This window comes from Microchirus variegatus (assembly GCF_963457635.1).
Source record: "Microchirus variegatus genome assembly, chromosome: 9".
Lineage (NCBI taxonomy): Eukaryota > Metazoa > Chordata > Actinopteri > Pleuronectiformes > Soleidae > Microchirus > Microchirus variegatus.
In genome coordinates this window covers 155001-174767 of record NC_139810.1, presented here as the reverse complement: position 1 = coordinate 174767, position 19767 = coordinate 155001, and the positions used below count along the sequence as shown (strand labels likewise).

At 43.2% G+C, this 19767-nt stretch overlaps 2 protein-coding genes across 2 annotated transcripts in view; one reads left to right on the top strand and one right to left on the bottom strand.

Annotated features, from left to right (window-relative positions):
• The first annotated feature begins 6017 nt into the window (after window positions 1-6017).
• ube2t (ubiquitin-conjugating enzyme E2T (putative)) lies at window positions 6018-11386 on the top strand. Its single transcript, XM_083894748.1, has 7 exons — window positions 6018-6109; window positions 7278-7387; window positions 8101-8170; window positions 8660-8765; window positions 8908-9006; window positions 9831-9914; window positions 10984-11386. Exons 2-7 carry the CDS (start codon window positions 7279-7281, stop codon window positions 11095-11097), a joined length of 582 nt encoding a protein of 193 aa, XP_083750874.1. The 5' UTR covers window positions 6018-6109; window position 7278; the 3' UTR covers window positions 11098-11386.
• Window positions 11387-12691: 1305 nt separating this feature from the next.
• Window positions 12692-19767, bottom strand: part of lgr6 (leucine-rich repeat containing G protein-coupled receptor 6) — a gene marked incomplete at both ends in the record, with an annotated part of 45132 nt that continues 38056 nt past the window's right edge. Inside the window, 8 exons of the mRNA XM_083894949.1 lie at window positions 12692-13926; window positions 14037-14117; window positions 15118-15272; window positions 16481-16606; window positions 17534-17605; window positions 17795-17866; window positions 18237-18302; window positions 18567-18638. Coding sequence (XP_083751075.1) covers window positions 12692-13926; window positions 14037-14117; window positions 15118-15272; window positions 16481-16606; window positions 17534-17605; window positions 17795-17866; window positions 18237-18302; window positions 18567-18638 — 1879 coding nt within the window. The remainder of the gene's footprint in view (window positions 13927-14036; window positions 14118-15117; window positions 15273-16480; window positions 16607-17533; window positions 17606-17794; window positions 17867-18236; window positions 18303-18566; window positions 18639-19767) is intronic.

The following is a 19767-nucleotide window of genomic DNA, read 5'->3' as shown; positions in this document are numbered from 1 at the left end:
CATTTACTCACTCATTCACTCACTCACTCACTCATTCACTCACTAACTCACTCATTCAATTACTCATTCATTCACTCACTCACTCACTCACTCACTCACTCATTCACTCACTCACTCACTCACTCACTCACTCACTCACTCATCACTCACTCATTCACTCACTCACTCACTCATTCACTCACTCACTCATTTACTCACTCATTCACTCACTCACTCACTCATTCACTCACTAACTCACTCATTCAATTACTCATTCATTCACTCACTCACTCACTCACTCATTCACTCACTCACTCACTCACTCACTCACTCACTCACTCATCACTCACTCATTCACTCACTCACTCATTCACTCACTCACTCACTCACTCACTCACTCACTCATCACTCACTCATTCACATTAACCAGTCTAACCAGGTGAATCACATATTTTCCCTGAAGCTTCAGTTTCTCGTACATGTCACATGATTTACCGTCTATTCAACTCTCTCTCGCTCTCTCCCTGTATACATATACATATATATACTGTATATTTATGTTCACACACATATATATATATATATATATATATATATATATATATATATATATATATATATATATATAATATACAAGATATCCACACAATTATATTAAAAAGGGTCACTTTAATTTTAAGCCAAATAATTAATGTTATAACAGAATAGTTCATGTAATTGTAATTGAACACTGAAATGTTCTTCATTTAACATGAATAAATAAAGCAGGTAATGAGTGAAACAACCTGTGTGCAGCGTTACATATACATATATATATATATATATATATATATATATATATATATATATAATGATATAAAAGTGTAATAACACTAACACAGAAGATCTGAGTCTAAACACAAAGATGGAGCTCGTTTAAAAAGACTCGACAAACGTGTTCGGAAAAACCCTCTGAGTGTTGAATGAAACAGGCGACAGTTAGAATTCCTATAACTCAGCCTGCACCTGGAGTACACACACACACACACACACACACACACACACACACACACACACACACACACACACACAGTGATGAGCAGCAGGTGAAAGTCGTCACCTGGGAACTGAACCATCAACTCTCTCTGTTTGTGTCTTTTGTCTCATATTCTACAATATCGGAAGAACACGTTCACGTCTTTATCTCACTGACACTAAACCACTCACTCTCCTGCACGAAAGTCCACAGAGGTAATCAGTGAGGTTTTGATCCTCTGCTGCCTCATGTGGTCACTCTGTGTCACTGCTGCCTCCATCGCTCTTTAGTGTTCGATTGAGTTCAGTGACACAAAGTGACCACATGAGGCAGCAGAGGAGCAGCAGCTCCTGTGTCCCTGTCAGTTAAAATAACTGATTTTCTCTGTGGACTTTGGTGTGGGAGAGTGAGTGGTTAATAAACATCATGTGATGTAGATATCAGAGACTGAAGCTGTGTGTGTGCAGCATTGTTCACCTGCTTCAGCCTAGAACCTCCAGGCAGACTCTCCTCTCTATTCAGAGCCCAAAACATGGAGTACAGTCTAAAACTACAGGGAAAGTTGTGTCTGTATCACATCTACATCAACATCAGTGAATAGATCCTTATTTTCTGTATAAAAGCAGGTTCTTCCACCAAATACAACCTTTCACTGTGGTTTCCCTCCATCATTCACCCTTCTTCATGCTGCATGACCCCCTCAACACATGGAGTCAGTCGCCCACATTATGAACAGTTGCCCATCACTTAAATGACAGTATATTGTCAGACATCACAGATTCCCTGTGTGTCTGATGTAAAGCTCTATAAACACACTTCAGTACAGTCTGACTGCTTTAACTCACCTGCAAACACTTTTGCAGGAATTCCAAATACACCAGATATTGTTGTCATGTCTCAGCATTCCAGAACAATTAGGCTGTTTGAAGTAACGTGTGCTTTTGACCTGTTTATGGAGGACTCTTACCTTTCTAAGACTGTGAAATATCAATCATTAATATCCATCATTGAAAACCTTGGCTACAGATGCCGTCTTATTGTGCTGGTGTTTGATCTAAGGCATGAACTCAGGCTGCTGATCCAAGGGCTTTGCATTGAGGGTTTATTTAAAACAAGAGCCAAACAGTTGGTAAAGTACTGCTCAATTTCAGCCATTATCAGACTCATGTTTATCTGGAAAAGGAGATTTTTTCTGTTTCCATGAAACTGTGTCATACATAACAATGTGTTTTAATCTGTTTGATCATTCAAAATATTTGATTCCTAATGAAAATTTACTTGTAATGCGGAATTGAATAAAGTATCTAAAATGTGTGTGTGTGTGTGTGTGTGTGTGTGTGTGTGTGTGTGTGTGTGTGTGTGTGTGTGTGTGTGTGTGTGTGTGTGTGTGTGTCTGCTTCACACAAGATCTGACTCTAACTGCTGACCATCACTGTGTGTGTGTGTGTTTAACAACAAGGTTATCGGTTAATAATGAGTCGAGTGTGTGTGTGTGTGTCTGTGTCTGTGTGTGTGTGTGTGTGTGTGTGTGTGTGTGTGTGTGTGTGTGTGTGTGTGTCCAGGTGTGGTGGGTTTACAGTTATGGACAAACCTTTTCAGATTAGTGAACATACGCAAATCAACGGTGCACATGCAGGTTACAGGGAATTCCCCAACGTGTGTGTGTGTGTGTGTGTGTGTGTGTGTGTGTGTGTGTGTGTGTGTGTGTGTGTGTTTGTGTGTGTGTGTGTGTGTGTGTGTGTGTGTGTGTGTGTGTGTGTGTGTGTGTGTGTGTGTGTGTGTGTTTGTGTGCGTGTGTGTGTTCTTGTATTTGTTACCTCTTTATGACCTTTTCACAGTGACTGAGCCCTGACCAGAAGGTCATAAAAATCATCACTTGTTTTCACATCTTGGGTTCAGATCACACACGTCTGAATAATTAGGTTCTGGCCTCATTAGGACCAGGTTTTGGTCTCCATGAGGACGACTGGTCCTGACAAGTCGGTGTTTATGACTCCCATTCAAAAACACACACACACACACATGTTGGACAAACTCCTCAGGAACCACATAAGAAAATGGTCCTGCTGAAGGTCCACAGCTGCTGAATGTCCACAGCTCCTGAAGGTCCACAGCTGCTGAATGTCCACAGCTGCTGAATGTCCACAGCTCCTGAATGTCCACAGCTGCTGAATGTCCACAGCTGCTGAAGGTCCACAGCTGCTGAATGTCCACAGCTGCTGAATGTCCACAGCTCCTGAATGTCCACAGCTGCTGAAGGTCCACAGCTCCACAGCTGCTGAAGGTCCACAGCCCCTGAAGGTCCACAGCCACTGAAGGTCCACAGCTCCTGAAGGTCCACAGCTCCACAGCTCCTGAAGTTCCACAGCTCCACAGCCACTGAAGGTCCACAGCCGCTAAAGGTCCACGGCTGCTGAAGGTCCGCAGCTCCTGAAGGTCCTCAGCTCCTGAAGGTCCTCAGCTCCTGAAGTTCCACAGCTCCACAGCCACTGAAGGTCCACAGCCGCTGAAGGTCCACGGCTGCTGAAGGTCCACGGCTGCTGAAGGTCCGCAGCTCCTGAAGGTCCTCAGCTCCTGAAGGTCCACAGCTGCTGAAGGTCCACAGCTGCTGAAGGTCCACAGCTGCTGAAGGTCCACAGCTGCTGAAGGTCCACAGCTCCACAGCTGCTGAAGGTCCACAGCTGCTGAAGGTCCACAGCTCCACAGCTGCTGAAGGTCCACAGCTGCTGAAGGTCCACAGCTCCACAGCTGCTGAAGGTCCACAGCTCCTGAAGGGGTTAAGGTTAGTGTTAGTCACTAACTGGTTATGGTTAAGGATAGTGTTAGTCACTAACTGGTTATGGTTAAGGATAGTGTTAGTCACTAACTGGTTATGGTTAAAGTTAGTGTTAGTCACTAACTGGTTATGGTTAAGGTTAGTGTTAGTCACCTACTGGTTATGGTTAAGGTTAGTGTTAGTCACTAACTGGTTATGGTTAAGGTTAGTGTTAGTCACTAACTGGTTATGGTTAAAGTTAGTGTTAGTCACTAACTGGTTATGGTTAAGGTTAGTGTTAGTTACTAACTGGTTATGGTTAAAGTTAGTGTTAGTCACTAACTGGTTATGGTTAAGGTTAGTGTTAGTCACTAACTGGTTATGGTTAAAGTTAGTGTTAGTCACTAACTGGTTATGGTTAAAGTTAGTGGTTTGTCCGTCCAAATGAATGGGAGTCAATGCAGAGTCCTGAGAAGAATAGTTTGAATGATTGAACATGTTTCACACACACACTCACAGGTAAATGGAAACACTCCCATGATACATTTATATATCTATAATGTTACCTGTGAATGTCAACAGGTAAACTCTGAGCCTAAAGAACGTACACTTCTTGTTGTGGGATGATTTGAATGATTTATCAGGAGCGTTTGATCTTCACACCTGTGCGGCTGGGAGGTGACGACGGTGGAGGACGACGACAGGTGAGTCGTGGTGTTGTAGCTTTGTGTGTTTGTGTTGTCAGACACACGAGCAGGTAGTATGCAAAACCTGAGGTCGACCTCAAACACACACACACACACACACACACACAATGCAAAGCACATGTTATTATTATGTCTTTGTTTCCAAAGCGTGTGTTTTTAAATGTCACAGCAGTTGCTTTAAAGGAGAACGACGCAGAACTTTAACCCTAATTTAACATTTAGGTTTAAATGTCTTTGGGAGATTGGGGGCTCTCCACTGCCCCCTACTGTCTGTTAGCGGAAAACCAGGATCAGGGGGAACGTCGAGCCGGAGTCCTCAGAATCAGGAGGTCTCGCAAAGTCTGGGGTCTCCAGGTACCGGTAGCATATTCCACTCTTCGCCTGAGGTGGCGACAAAACTCGACTTGACTGCAGAAGTCGAGAATTATTCAAGCTTCCACGCACGAGCTTAAGCATGAGCCATTTAAATCTCATTTAAGGTTTTGTTGAAATGTGTGTCCATGTTTCAGGAGCAGGACGATGGTGTGTTTGCAGGTCACACACATCGTTTACCAAACGACTGGAAGTGGCTCATGATGATCATATACATCAGTCATATGGGAATGCTGGAGATAAGGACCGGGATTGGGAACCGGTGGAACTCTGCATTCCCACGGAAAAGACTGTTTGTTTCAGCCAGTGTACGATCCTGCAATCTACGGTGTCATTAAAGGGTCATAAAGCTCGCAGACGCATCTTATCAGAGAATCACACATAAACCTGAGTGTGACGACTGCTTCATATATCATCTGTTTTCACAGTGACTGAGCCCTGACCAGAAGGTCATAAAAATCATCACTTGTTTTCACATCTTGTTTCAATAAATGGCCTGAGGAGGAAGGTCCACGGCTCCACAGCTGCTGAAGGTCCACAGCTGCTGAAGGTCCACGGCTCCACAGCTCCTGAAGTTCCACAGCTCTACAGCTGCTGAAGGTCCTAAACTTGGTCCTAACCCTGGTCCTAACCCTGGTCCTAAACCTGGTCCTAACCCTGGTCCTAACCCTGGTCCTAAACCTGGTCCTAACCCTGGTCCACATGTGCGAGGGTATTTGTGAACATGTGATGAAAACATGACAAAGCAGACAGTCATGGTTTTCACATTAACATAAAGTTAAAGTCACATTTAAAAAAAAACTGCTGTACTTTTATTTTTTATTGTTTTACTTTTTTCAAGAACTTGAAGCAGTTTGTTTACACAGAGAAGGCGGGGCTTATGCACAGGTGTAACATTATACACAATAAATATATAGCTGTAAACAAGAGGGATAAACACGTGTAAATAATAATGATTAAAAAATCAAGAGAAAGAAAATATGTAAATTATGTTTGAAAGAAAAACAGAAGGAAACAAAAGTATGGATTAAAATACAAAATAAAAAAAAGACAAGAAAAAGAAGCAGGTGTACCTAATAAAGTGGCAGGTGTGTGTGTGTGCGTGTTTATCAAAAACACCTGTGAACAGTGCAGTGTGACACATTTTGAACGACAGGGGGCGACAATGAGCCGTCTTTGAAACCGGAACCGGAAGAAGAAGACGAGAAAGAGAAGAGCAGAAAGAGGGAAATGTGAAAACTGACAGAGAGAAGTCAACAAACACGGAAAACACTTTTATACGTAAGTAAACACAACTCGACGTCATCAACACGTGATTATAATCCAAAGGTTTAATGTATGACGACGTGTTTCCCTGGCGACAACGTTTAGTCATCGCTGTTAGTTAGTTAGTTAGCTAGTTAGTTAGCTAGCGGTTAGGCTGCTAAACGGGAAGCTAGTTAGTGATTTAGCAGCTGTGTGTGTGTGTGTGTGTGTGTGTGTGTGTGTGTGTGTGTGTGTGTGTGTGTGTGTGTGTGCGTGTGCGTGCGCGCGTGCGTGCGCGCGTGCGTGTGCGTGTGTGTACACAAACTTGAGTTTCCTGTCAGAAAAGTCAGAATAACAGAGAGCAGTTTTACTATTATTCTGATGATTATTGTTATTTATTGATTTTATGTCATAATGACCTAAACAACATAAAAATAGACCTTTTCAATACTTCAATGTAACGTTGACTAAAGTGTCTGTTTTGCTGATTTTAGGATCAAATCTAATCCAACTTTATTTTTTAAAGCACAAACAACCACAGTGAACCACAGTGCTGTACAGAAGAATAAAGAATCGCTAACTAACTAAAATAAATAAAAGGCACAACAGCTCACAAGAGGTGATGACGTACATCTAAAACAACTCAAATAAAAACAGATCAGATAAAATAATTAAAACCAAAAACAGAGCGAAACATTTAAAAGAGATGAGTATTTAATTTTGAACCAACACAATAAAAAAACAAACTGTGGAGGCTTTGGCAGAAGTATCTTCCTGTAGTTTAGTGTTGCAGCCACAGGGTGGCAGCAGCAGCGGCACATGTGGGAAGTAAAGCTTCTGCACGTGAACTCATTCAGAATATTTTAAGGTTTTTATTTCATGCAAAACATTTTGGTCTCGTCTTCCTTTGGTCAACAATAATGAATGACTTTAGGACATTTGTTGTCTCGTTATCGTCCAGAATGTTCTCCATCGTCTTCTGCTCTGTGTGACACTTGTATGAAGTCCTGAGAAGTTTCTTCACTGTGGTTTCTTCTCACAGAATGTTCTCCATCGTCTTCTGCTCTGTGTGACACTTGTATGAAGTCCTGAGAAGTTTCTTCACTGTGGTTTCTTCTCACAGAATGTTCTCCATCGTCTTCTGCTCTGTGTGACACTTGTATGAAGTCCTGAGCAGTTTCTTCACTGTGGTTTCTTCTCACAGAATGCAGAGGACGTCCCGTTTGAAGCGTGAGCTTCAGATGCTGAGCACTGAACCTCCTCCTGGAATAACCTGCTGGCAGACAGAAGAACGCATCGATCATCTCCGAGCACGTACGTCTTTGCCTCCTCTCTTTTCCCCATCGTTCACTTTCTCTGATCGCACCCGTCATTCGTGAGTATGTGAATTATTTGTAAGAAGCGCTAAAGCTTTTTTGAGCCCAAAAACATATAATAATAATAATTAGGACTGTCAATCAATACAAAACATGAATCAATTAATTACACAATTTTGTGTGATTAATCGTGAACATGAAAATATTTATTCATATAAAATCATGAATGTAGAATCAACACAAAAAGGACATTTAATGGGAATGAGAATATTGCTGTCCACTAGGTTAACGCGCGTTAACTCACCACGCGTTTCCATGACGACTGACCGGAGAAAGATGCGCACGGCGCCATGTTTACGTGCCGCAACACCGGAGTCCAGGCACCGTTTACCCGTTAGCTGCTTTTAGCGCCGTTAGCGTTAGCCTACAGTGGAACTGGAGCGGTCTGTTTATTAAAGGAAAAGAGCAGCTTGACAAATAACCAGCGTACCTGTGTACTGCGTATGTTTACCTCTGTTTTTAAAGGTTAGCGTTAACTTTACAGACTCGTTTTAACGATCTGGAGTCACGTAAACATGACGTCACAGGCATCTTTTTTCCGGTCAGTCGTCATGGAAACGTGTCGTGTGTTAATGTGCGTTAACGTTGACGCCGTTGTCGCGTTAACGTTTGACAGCACTAATACACACATTGTAAATTTCTGGTTTGCAGAGATCATCGGTGGATCAGGAACTCCATATGAAGGTGGACTCTTCTCTCTGGAGATCAACGTCCCAGAGAGGTACATGTTCTCTGAGGTTAACAGAGTTCTCATAACTCCTAAGATAAGAGCTCTGCAGACACTGTGAAACCTCTTAAGAATCATAGGGCTGGATTTAGATTTCTCTTTTTGTTACTTTATATCTTGATAAAGTTCCAGACAAAGATTATTGAAGATTCTCTTTTATCAGCAACTTCCTGTCTACGGTTTTTTGGCAAGATCAGGTGATCACCCAAGAAGGGCTGCAACAAATTCTGTTGTTCAAATTCTGAGCGCAGTAGGCGGATTTCCGAGGGTAACGCAGTGTCCGTCATTTCCATTTAACACCGTGTTGGGGTCAGCTTAGCAGCGTTAATGATTCAAATAGTTCTGGAGATGAGACAATAATTTCAGACATAAAACTCACAACAGAATATAAAAGCTAAAGGGATTATTAAAGGTTTCTTAGAGGTCAGCGTGTTCTCTACTTGTATCACTGACAGTCTCTCTCTCTCTCTCTCTCTCTTGTAGATACCCGTTTGAGCCTCCAAAAATACGCTTTCTGACGCCCATCTATCATCCAAATATTGACAGTTCAGGTCGTATCTGTCACGACGCTCTCAAACTCCCGCCAAAGGTTTGCATAGACGTCAACATACGTTTGCCATGAACAAGGATATACTGTATATTTACTGCATGTGTCATACTCTTTTGGTTTAATCCAGGGTGGATATACTGTATGTTTACTGCATGTGTCGTACTCTTTTGGTTTAATCCAGGGTGCCTGGAAACCATCTCTGAACATCTCCACAGTTCTCTCCTCCATTCAGCTGCTCATGGCTGAGCCTAATCCAGATGATCCACTCATGGCTGACATAGTGAGTCATTTATGGTTCCATTAAATGTCAGAAACAAACTTTCATCAGTGTTGATGTTTTCAAATTTTCAAAATGAACCGCTTTTAGCGATTTAGCAAAAACATAAAAAGAAATTCACGTTTAAGAAACGTGAATTTCTTCCAGGGTCAGGGTCACCCAGGGTCAGGGTCACCCAGGGTCAGGGTCACCCAGGGTCAGGGTCACCCAGGGTCAGGGTTACCAAGGGTCAGGGTTACCCAGGGTCAGGGTCACCCAGGGTCAGGGTCCGGGTCACCCAGGGTCAGGGTCACCCAGGGTCAGGGTCACCCAGGGTCAGGGTTACCCAGGGTCAGGGTTACCCAGGGTCAGGGTTACCAAGGGCCAGGGTTACCCAGGGTCAGGGTTACCCAGGGTCAGGGTTACGTGCGTGCGTGCGTGCGTGCGTGATGCTCATCCATGTGAAACAGTCAAACAAAACTACGTGGAAACTTCAAAGTTTTAGCTTCTTTTTGTATGTATGCGTGTGTGTGTGTGTGTATATACATAACTTGCTTCCATGTGAAACAGTCAAACAAAACTATGTGGAAACTTCAAGGTTTTAGCTTCTTGCAGTATTAAAATCTCGGAAGAAAACATGTAGATGGTACTAGATTAAAAAATTAAATGATATATTTTGTGCGAAATCTCTTTGTACATGCGTTTGTAATCTCTGTACATACGTGTGTAATCTCTTTGCGTGTAATCTCTGTACACGCATGTGTAATCGCTTTGCGTGTAATCTCTGTACATGCGTGTGTAATCTCTGTACATGCGTGTAAAGATACTCTTACATTTTGTGAATGCAGTCGTCGGAGTTCAAATACAACAAAGTGCTGTTTGTGGACAAAGCCAGGAAGTGGACGCAGGAACACGCTGTTCAGAAAAACACGGTAAGACATTTGTAATCTGTTTTTATAAGAATGAATGAATGAATGAATGAATAGTCTTTCAGTTGGAGTCGTGCTGTCCTTGTAGACTTAGCATGTAGTGGCCTGTTTTAACCAGCAGGGGGTGCTGTGTGTCTACTAATCTTCTGTTCCTGGCTTGTAACAAAGATCTTAGAATCACCTTGATATGAAATATCTCTCGGGCTGCAACAATGTCTTTGTTACTAAATTAATCTCCAATTATTTACATCATCGATTGTTTCTTTTATTTTTAGAAACTTCAAAGTTAATTTTCTCTGGTTTCTTTGCTCCAGTTAAAGAAATCTTTAAAACTAAATACATTTACTTTGACATTTTAGAATCTCACCATTTTGAGTTTTTGTAAATGTCTTTTTGGACCAAACCATTCATCATCAAAATGATTGACACGTACATGGATTATGAGAGTAATCATTAGTTGCAGTCCTAAATATTTATTTCATTTGTTTTAATATTTTGTTCTTTAACAAGTTAAGAAACTCATCTACACAGACTCTGATCCTCATCATGAACACATTCTAACTTTTTACTTATGTATGTATATATACATATCTTTTTACTTATGTATATGTGTGTGTATATATATATATATATCTTTTTACTTATGTATATGTGTGTGTATATACATATGTACATATCTTTTTACTTATGTATATATGTACATCATTTTTTAGTTGGGTGATTAACATTTGTTGACATTTTATGGAGCAAACGGTTTGAATGATGACAATAATGGACATGTTAATGTTAATCATGTTCATGTAAGTCATGTTAATGTTAATGATGTTAATGTTAATGATGTTGATGTTAATGTTAATGATGTTAATGATGTTAATGTTAATTGTGTCAATGTTAATCGTGTCAATGTTAATAATGTTAATGTTAATGTAAGTCATGTTAATGTTAGTCATGTTAATGTTAATCATGTTAATGTTAATCATGTTAATGTTAATGTTAATCATGTTAATGTTAATGTTCCTCAAACCCTGTGTGTTGTGTGTAAAAAGTCTGACTGTGATCTGTCGTTGATCAGGACGTCGTGGACGACAAAGAAAACTCTCCAGATCAGAAAAGTTCATCACGCAAAAGAGAATCTGTGGCTTCACATGAAAAGGGGGAGGAGTCAGCCAAGAAAACCTGTGTGTAGTTTTCTCCTGAACACACCGTTCAGGTTTGTGTGGTTGTATGAGACTCGATGTCTTCAGAGTGTGTTTATCTTGTTAGACGGACCTTTCCAACAGAAAGCTCACTCTCCCACACCAAAGTCCATCGAGAAAATCACAGCACACACGAGTTGTTGATCCGCTTCTGCCTCCATCAGCAAGTTCAAGGGTAATATTTTGTACATTTGGTGTTTGAAAGCCAAGGTCAGATTGACCTCAGTGACACAAAGTGACCACACGAGGCAGCAGTAGACCAGCAGCTCCTGTGTTCCCATGGGCTATAATCACTGATTTTCTCTATGGACTTTGGTGTGGGGTCAGTGATTGATTAGTAAACTTAAGTCTTCAGTCAAAAGAAGACGTGATAAAGTGGTGAAAGTGTTTTAAGATTGTTATTATTATAATAAATATTACTTTGGCTTTTTTTTTTTGCTTTTTTTAAACACACATTTTACCACAAGGGGGTGCTCACAGTTGTTGCTGACCTTGTCAGTATGACACAACCACACTTTCAGAGATTTTGTTTATATTTGTGTGGTGATATTAAAGTTTATTTTAAACCTCAATCATTGAACTTCATTTGTTTCTATATATTTTACACACAAACGTGTTTTCTTGTGTCATAAAAAAACCCATGAGCAGACTGTATGTCCTGTATATACAGTAGGAAGGTAATAATTTTATTCAAACATATGCTTACCAGTTGTTACCAGTATACAAAGTATGTACACCCTAAATAGCAAGACAAATTATTATTTATTTTTACAAACTTAGTATTTATTTCTTAACATATACAATAATATATGTGCTGTTTATCATATAAAAAGAAAGACAAAACGCCAATAAGGATGAAGGGAGTCAATACCATGCTAGTTCAGAGGTAGTTACATTGTATGTACACGTTGCTAGCCTACTAGCGCTGATGGCTGTAGAAAGCTAGCTAGAGGCGATCATCTAATTTGAAGGTACCGTAAATCATGTAAACCTCGTAAAAAACATATTTCCTGTTGCTCCGTTTTTTTTTTTATTACAGTGTCTGAGAAGTATGTCGCCTGTGTGAGCAAAACGACAAATGTTAGCTTACTCCGGTAGAATTTCCTGATGTGTCTGCTGATTAATCCCTTTTAATTGAAACGGACTGTGGCAAGAGCAAAGGACTCTTATCCACAACAAAACAAACATAAGATAAGAACTCCATTTAAAATATCTGTAACCTCATTATCACATTTTAGTATGAACATTTACACGTAAAACTCTACTGGATCTACCCAAAACTTCCACCAGACTAAACCATCGACTTGTCTGATTGTTAGATTAAGAGCTCTTTTTTTTAAAAGTCCATGACTGACGCAGTCCGCTGAGAAATGTCCAGAACTGTCCTTTCATTCCACAGTCACAGTGGATTGAGGTGTTTCCTTTGATAGTCTTTATAGTGAAGGGATCTGTTGACTCTACAGTTTCTGTGTGTGCTCGCTCTGAGGTGTTTGAGGATCAAAAAACCCAAAGCTGCTGCTGTTTGACGATGGTCCTTGAATGTCCAAAGTGTCCCAGCGATTCAAACAGCCAGAGCTTGGTGGATCACGCATGAGACGTGAGAACCGGTGCGATGGCGGAGTGATACAGCGAGTACGTGTCAAGAGTCACATCTTGATCCAAACTCCTCAAAACTTCGTCCTGGTCCAGGCTCGGCCGGTCTCTATCTCTGGTGGCAGGAGTAGGTATCTGACAAGGGATGAGAGGAACCGTGGAAGACAAGGAACAGTGAGAAAATCGGACCGGGTCCAGTTGAGAGGACTCGCTGCCGTACAGAACGTCCACATCGGCAAGTGATGCCTGCATCGACGAATCAGAGCAAGAACTTTTCTCCGTCTCCACAGAGACCAGTGAATCCAGAGTGGGGTCTCGGCGTAGCTGTGGACGAGCTTTGGGCCGAGACCAGAAGAAGATCTGGGTGTGGTCTCGTGTGAAGAGGAGGAACAGCAGCGGGTTGAGGCAGGCGGGCAGAGGCTGGAGAAGCAGGAGGGTTGATTTCAGCACCTCCTCCCCCAGAGAGAGGAGACCCAGAAGGGAGCAGAGGGAGAGAAACGCTACCGGTACATAGAGGAGGCCGTTGGTGAATATGAGCCAGGCCACGTGTTTGATCATGGCGCAGTCCCACAGGCCTTCGCACTCCCCCCGCAGTAACTCCCAGTAAAGGCGAATGTATGAACCCGTGACGATGAGCAAGCACAGCGTGTTGATCATGATGAGCGCTAAGGGGAAGCCAAGCGAGGACGGCAGCCGAGAGGAAGGGGGCGGAAGGGGTGAGGGAAGGCAGAGCGGCGACGACCCATACTCCCCAACCCCCACCAGTGGGAGGGAGGCGAGGGCGAGGGAGAGCATGAGGCAAAAAAGCGCACATGTGCGCACACCTCCGAGGGACGGGGTTTTGCCGTAAGCTCGAGCACAAGTCACGCTCACGCCACACTGCACGGCTGCGAGCGTCAGCAGCAATACGCTCGCCTCTGACGCAAACACCCACACCCATCCTGTTGCCTGGCAACCGGGACCCGCCTCCCAGCGGGCGCCGTGGTGGTTGAACTCCCCCAGAGTCAGAGCGTCCACGAGGGTCAGGGTGCACGTGCACACACCTGTCAGGAGGTTGGCTCCGCCCATGCAGGCAACAGTGAAGCGGAGCGGTGACAGGCAGCCCGGTGAACTGAAGAGGGACAAGAGCAGGACGGCGTTCCCCAGCAGAGACACCAGAGAAATGGACCATAAGCCCACACGGACCAGCCAGCTGCCCAGCAGGGAGTCGCATGGACGGAAAGGACCTGCCGACAAGTAAACAAACAAACAATGAAGAGCTTTTTCGTACTGTCCTTGGGACAAAACAAAATCCTGTAAATCAATGTGATCCGATCAATGAAGGTGTCCCAGTTACCTGGTGTGGGTGTGCACTGGACACTGGTCTGAAGTTTGGACTCTTCTATCTCCAGTTGAAACTCCTCCAGGTCAGGGTCATCTGGAACAGTGCAGAGTATTTTCATTTCTGTGTCGCTGCTTTCTGACATGCACTGACCAGGGTTAGGCTTAGCACTGCATGTTGGAGATGTTTCCCTGTTCCAACACACCTGCCCTCCAATGGTCAGCCTGACCCATGCAGGTGAGCTGGAGCAGGGAAACATCTAAAACATGAAGGACAGTAGTCAAAGGTGGGGTACAGCATGGACGGGTCCCCAGTCCATCACAGGGTGAACATACAGAAAAGCCATGATACTTTTGAGGAGAACAGGCTAATTCCACAGAGAAAGGCCCTCAGTACAGCCAGGATCCAAACTGCCAACTTCTCTTGCTGTGAGGAAATTATGCTAGCCTCTGCAATATTATATTTCATGGGATTTACTTCTCAAACCTGATGACTATGTGCATTTTAATGTAGAGTCTATGTTGGGGGAGGTGGGTGTGACACTGGTGTGTAAGTATGCAACATCAAGTGCTTATTATTGCATTAAATCATATATATCACCCTTCATACATTTTATTCAGTCTTTTGAATTGAATTGAATTGCACCCCCTACGTTCTCCTCGCGTTGGGCTGTGTGAGTTCCAACATGTTCTTCTTAATGCAGGACGATAACTGGTGCTTGTTTTTCTAACAGTTTGAGGTGAATACATTTTAATCAGTGACAGGTGTCGGTTTTAATCATCTTCTGAGGTTGTTACCTTTGGCTTCGCCCTGCAGCTGCTTATTTTTGGAGGTAATGGCGTAGCTTTAATGGCTTTAATTTCGACTTAATTTGAGTTTATTAGTGTTTATATTTCATGCCTGCCACAGGAATTTATGGAGGGGGTCAGCAGAGTGTGTCGGCCGCCAGGTTAGCTGTACTTTCACTGACATGTTGTGAGTCGGCTTGTGTCAATAATTCAGCAGTAAGCTCAGGCGTATGGGGCTCAGATTTCCACCTCCCTTGTCACGGGTGGTTGCCATATGTGTTTTATTGTGTACATGTGTGTGCTCTTACAGTGTGTGTCGGCATGGATCGGGTACATGGCCACAGTCCTTTTGTGCAGGTCCTCATCGCTGTTGGTTTGCTCCGTGTCCCACTGACTGAGCGATTTGTAGCTGTCGCACGAGCCGTAAACACAGCACTGATAGGCGTACGGCATCTCAATCAACCTGTGACCGAGAGACGCAAACACAACTGACGTTAGTGTGTGGAACAACACAAATGACTTCTTACAGAGTACATTACAGAGTATCCTGTAACGCTACACCTGGGACCAAAACTTAACCCTGAAAGCACATTGTACTAAAGAGTGGAACGCTCCGGTTCACTAAGGTATTTATTTTTTTGCATTTCCATTCGTCTCAAATTAGCTCCAACTGTTTATGGTACAGTCCAATGACAGTCAACTGGGGGACAGAAAAACATAACTCCATTGTGATCGGTGTAAATATCCAATGGAAGTTGAGGCCCCGCCCACCAAAGTATATTCTCATACAAAGCTTGACAGCAGCACAGATCTCAGTAAAGATACTGTTCTCACTTTTATTGCGATGTGTGAGCGTCTCTGTGATGGAATGAGTTTGTCAGGAAGTTGAAAATGTGATCATGCTTCTGCTGCTCAGGGATATGTTTGTTCTGGTTGTTCCCATACGGTGAAAAGCACCAGGGGGCAGTATAAGGATCAGATGTGTGTGATATACTGATTAATCTCCTTGGATTTAAAGTATGCGGAGGGGAATTTTGAAAATGATGGCACTTTTCCTGCCAACATGGCGTCTTACAGGGATACATCATTTAAGTGACCTGGACAATATTAACATGGTCCTCAGTGATCTCATCATGGTCTGAGTGCACTTATTATAAAAAGCACAATGTTTGATTTAGTGTTGTGTTGTTGGGATAATGCTCATTAGTTTAAATTCACAGCACCTTTCCAGACTTCTTGGTTACAAGAATGAACTTGTGCCCTCACACAAACGCTGCCTCATTGTTCCGAGCAGGAAAAGCTTGGAGCTAAATACTTGCTTTATTGTCAACATTAGCAGAATTGTTGATATTCATAGAAAGGTGTGAACAGAGGTTTAATTACAGCGAGGAGGAAAAAAATTATTGTTTCTGAGCCACAGGACGAACACCTGCATGGGCTGTTAAATCTGATGAGGGTCACATAAGGGTTCATGTTGGGGGGGGGGTGTGTGTGTGTGTGTGTGTGTGTGTGTGTGTGTGTGTGTGTGAGTGTGTTTGTGTGTGTGTGTGTGTGTGTGTTTCTGTGTGTGTGTTTCTGTGTGTGTGCAGCGTGTGTTTGTGTGTGTGTGTGTGTTTGTTTTTGTGTGTGTGTGTGTTTCTGTGTGTGTGTATTTGTGTGTGTTTGTGTTACCTCATGCGTGGGAAGTGATCAGGGCTGAAGGCCTCGTATAAATCTGTGTTGCCCTTCAGCTTCAGATGTGTGAGGCCTCCTAACCCTGAGACTGGGACTGAGCTGAGGCGGTTCTCTGTCAGGTCTCTGAGAGGAGGAGGAGGAGGAGGAGGAGGAGGAGGAGGAAGAGGAGGAGGAGGAGGAGGAGGAGGGGGAAGAGGAGGAGGAGGGGGAAGAGGAGGAGGAAGAAGAGGAGGAGGGGGAAGAGGAGGAGGAGGAGGAGGAGGAGGAGGAGGAGGAGGAAGAGGAGGAGGAGGAGGAGGAGGAGGGGGAGGAGGAGGAAGAGGAGGAGGAGGAGGAGGAGGAGGGGGAAGAGGAGGAGGAAGAAGAGGAGGAGGGGGAAGAGGAGGAGGAGGAGGAGGAGGAGGAGGAGGAGGAGGAAGAGGAGGAGGAGGAGGAGGAGGAGGAGGAGGAAGAGGAGGAGGGGGAAGAGGAGGAGGAGGGGGAAGAGGAGGAGGAGGGGGAAGAGGAGGAGGAAGAAGAGGAGGAGGGGGAAGAGGAGGAGGAGGAGGAGGAGGAGGAGGAGGAGGAAGAGGAGGAGGGGGAAGAGGAGGAGGAGGGGGAAGAGGAGGAGGAAGAAGAGGAGGAGGGGGAAGAGGAGGAGGAGGAGGAGGAGGAGGAGGAAGAGGAGGAGGAGGAGGAGGAGGAGGGGGAAGAGGAGGAGGAAGAAGAGGAGGAGGGGGAAGAGGAGGAGGAGGAGGAGGAGGAGGAGGAAGAGGAGGAGGAGGAGGAGGAGGAGGAGGAGGAAGAGGAGGAGGGGGAAGAGGAGGAGGAGGAAGAAGAGGAGGAGGGGGAAGAGGAGGAGGAGGAGGAAGAGGAGGAGGAGGAGGAGGAAGAGGTCAGGTCATCATCAGATTAGTTCAGTATGGTTTTTACTCTCAGAGTCAGAACATGTTCAGTATCAGAGTGAATAAACCGTATAAAGATATAAATCATATGAATATTTATAAAACTGTGGATGTTTTCAGATAAACGTAAGAAGGAACTGAAGAAGAGAAACTGTTGTTTACTCACAGTTTGACCAAAGAGTGAAGAGAGAAAAAAGCGTCAGGGTGAATCCACTCCATCATATTCCAGCTCAGATCTCTGTCAATAAACAATAATAATAATAATACCTTTATTTGTATAGCAACAGTTACACTACTAACTACCAACAATGTTATTAGTACTAGCAGTACTAGTACCACTAACAGTACTAGCAGTACTAGTACCACTAACAGTACTAGCAGTACTAGTACCACTAACAGCAGTAATAATAAGTCCTCTTTGACTCACAGTGCTCTCAGAGAGCTCAGCTGCTTGAACGTAGTCGACTGGATCCTCCTGATCTGATTATGTTGAAGTCCTCTGTTAAAGAATGTAGATCAATGTTGTTATGATGATGTCAACGTCATCAGCTTTATTCTTTTCACCAAACTGATTTTACGTCCTGATCCGCTGCTGCCTCCACCAGTCGTCTCAGAACAGTTGTTCCTTTAAAATGCTTGGTTCAGATTGACCTCAGTGACACAAAGTGACCACAGGAGGCAGCAGAGCACCAGCAGCACCTGTCCCTACAAACTAAAGCCACAGATTTTCTCTATGGACTTTGGTGCAAGTCTGTGAAATCCTGCTTTTTATGGTCGTTTTGTAATTTTAGTGAATATAATGAGAGTGACCTGGATGAGAGTTACATACTGCAGCTTTAAATGTCAAACGTGTGAACAGGTGAACTCACATCTCCTGCAGAGCAGAGCAGTGGTGAAAGCTGGGCAGATCCTCGATCTGGTTGTGAGAGAGCTCCCTACAACACACACACACACACACACAGATTAAACACAGATTAAACACAGATTAAACACAGTGACCAGCTGTGGATTTATGGCGTGGGAAATTCTGGGGGTGACGGGATTATTTGCGGGAACAGGACAATGATTTTTGTAGAGGGTCGGTGATCGGGTTTCATGGTGAAGTGACTGTAGCAGCGATGGCTCGGGGGCACAGTTATGGTTTTGTGTGTGTGTGTGTGTGTGTGTGTGTGTGTGTGTGTGTGTGTGTGTGTACTCACAGCACTCTGAGGCGAGGCAGCTGCTCACAAAGATCTCGTGGCAGAGCAGAAAGCCCGGCTCGGGTCAGCGTCCTGTGCATGAACACAGAATCCTCTGATTATTGTTCAAGTGCAAACGAGCGAAAGACCTTTGGTTTTGGTGGAGTGAGTCAAACTCAGTCAGACACTTTGAGCAAAGCTGACGCCTCGGCGTCGCTTCACTCACTTTATATCCTCTCATCTCTGTCCTCGGCCTTTAAACTTGTCATAAAAGCAAAATCCACAGTTTGTCACGTGACACATGATCGTGTCTGAGAATATTCAATATCGAGGGAGTTTCTCTGGACTCAGGAAAAGTTTTTCTTTCCATGTTTTTACTTAGCATCCCCTAATTTCCCCTAATGTCCATGATCTTAAAATATACTTCATTATTACCTTTCATTTCATATAATCGCTGCTTTATTTCTTTGTTGTTGTTTTTAAAGTTAAATGAAGTATATTTACATGTTAGAAACAATGAAAGTCAATATAAATATTGCCAAATTCTACTTTAACACAAATAATGAGGCTGAAAATGAGTAAGTACGTGTAAACGTGTTAAATAAAGTATTACTTGTTCATTACACTTCTGAGTAGCACTTACTTACTTCTAGCTCTAATTTGTACCCAAATGTTCAAATGCACTTCATGTCTTGATTCAATTCAACTCAACTTTATTTGTACAGCGCCAGATTATCACAAACATTATCTCAGGTCTGTGAACATAAACAACAGAAACTCAACAGTTCACACAATGAGCAAACACTAGGGGGCAGTGGAGAGAACAACTCTCTTTTAAAAGAAGAAGAACAAGAAATCTGTGACAAAGACGAATGATGATCGTGTTGCACGTGGAAGGATGAAGTCAGTATTTAGATCACAGTCGTGTGATTTACAGCATTTTAACTTCATTTTAACTTTATTTTTACTTCATTTAACTTTATTTTAACTTTTTTAACTTCATTTTAACTTCATTTTAACTTTATTTTAACTTCATTTTAACTTTATTTTAACTTTATTTTACGTGTGCATAAACCTGTATTTGTATCTCTGTGGGGACATTTTGTCAGGACCTTAACTTTTCAGGACTTTTTCAGGACTTGTTTTTGGGTCAGTGTTGGGTTTGTGTTAGGGTTAGGGTTTATGGAATGGTTATGTCTATGGCGTGTCCTCACTAAGATAT

Coding starts and splice junctions, on each gene's coding strand:
- ube2t (XM_083894748.1), top strand. CDS start 7,279: ATGCAGAGGACGTCCCGTTTGAAGCGTGAGCTTCAGATGCTGAGCACT. Junction 8,766..8,907: donor CTCTCAAACTCCCGCCAAAG/GTTTGCATAGAC, acceptor GGTTTAATCCAG/GGTGCCTGGAAACCATCTCT. Junction 9,007..9,830: donor ATCCACTCATGGCTGACATA/GTGAGTCATTTA, acceptor TTGTGAATGCAG/TCGTCGGAGTTCAAATACAA.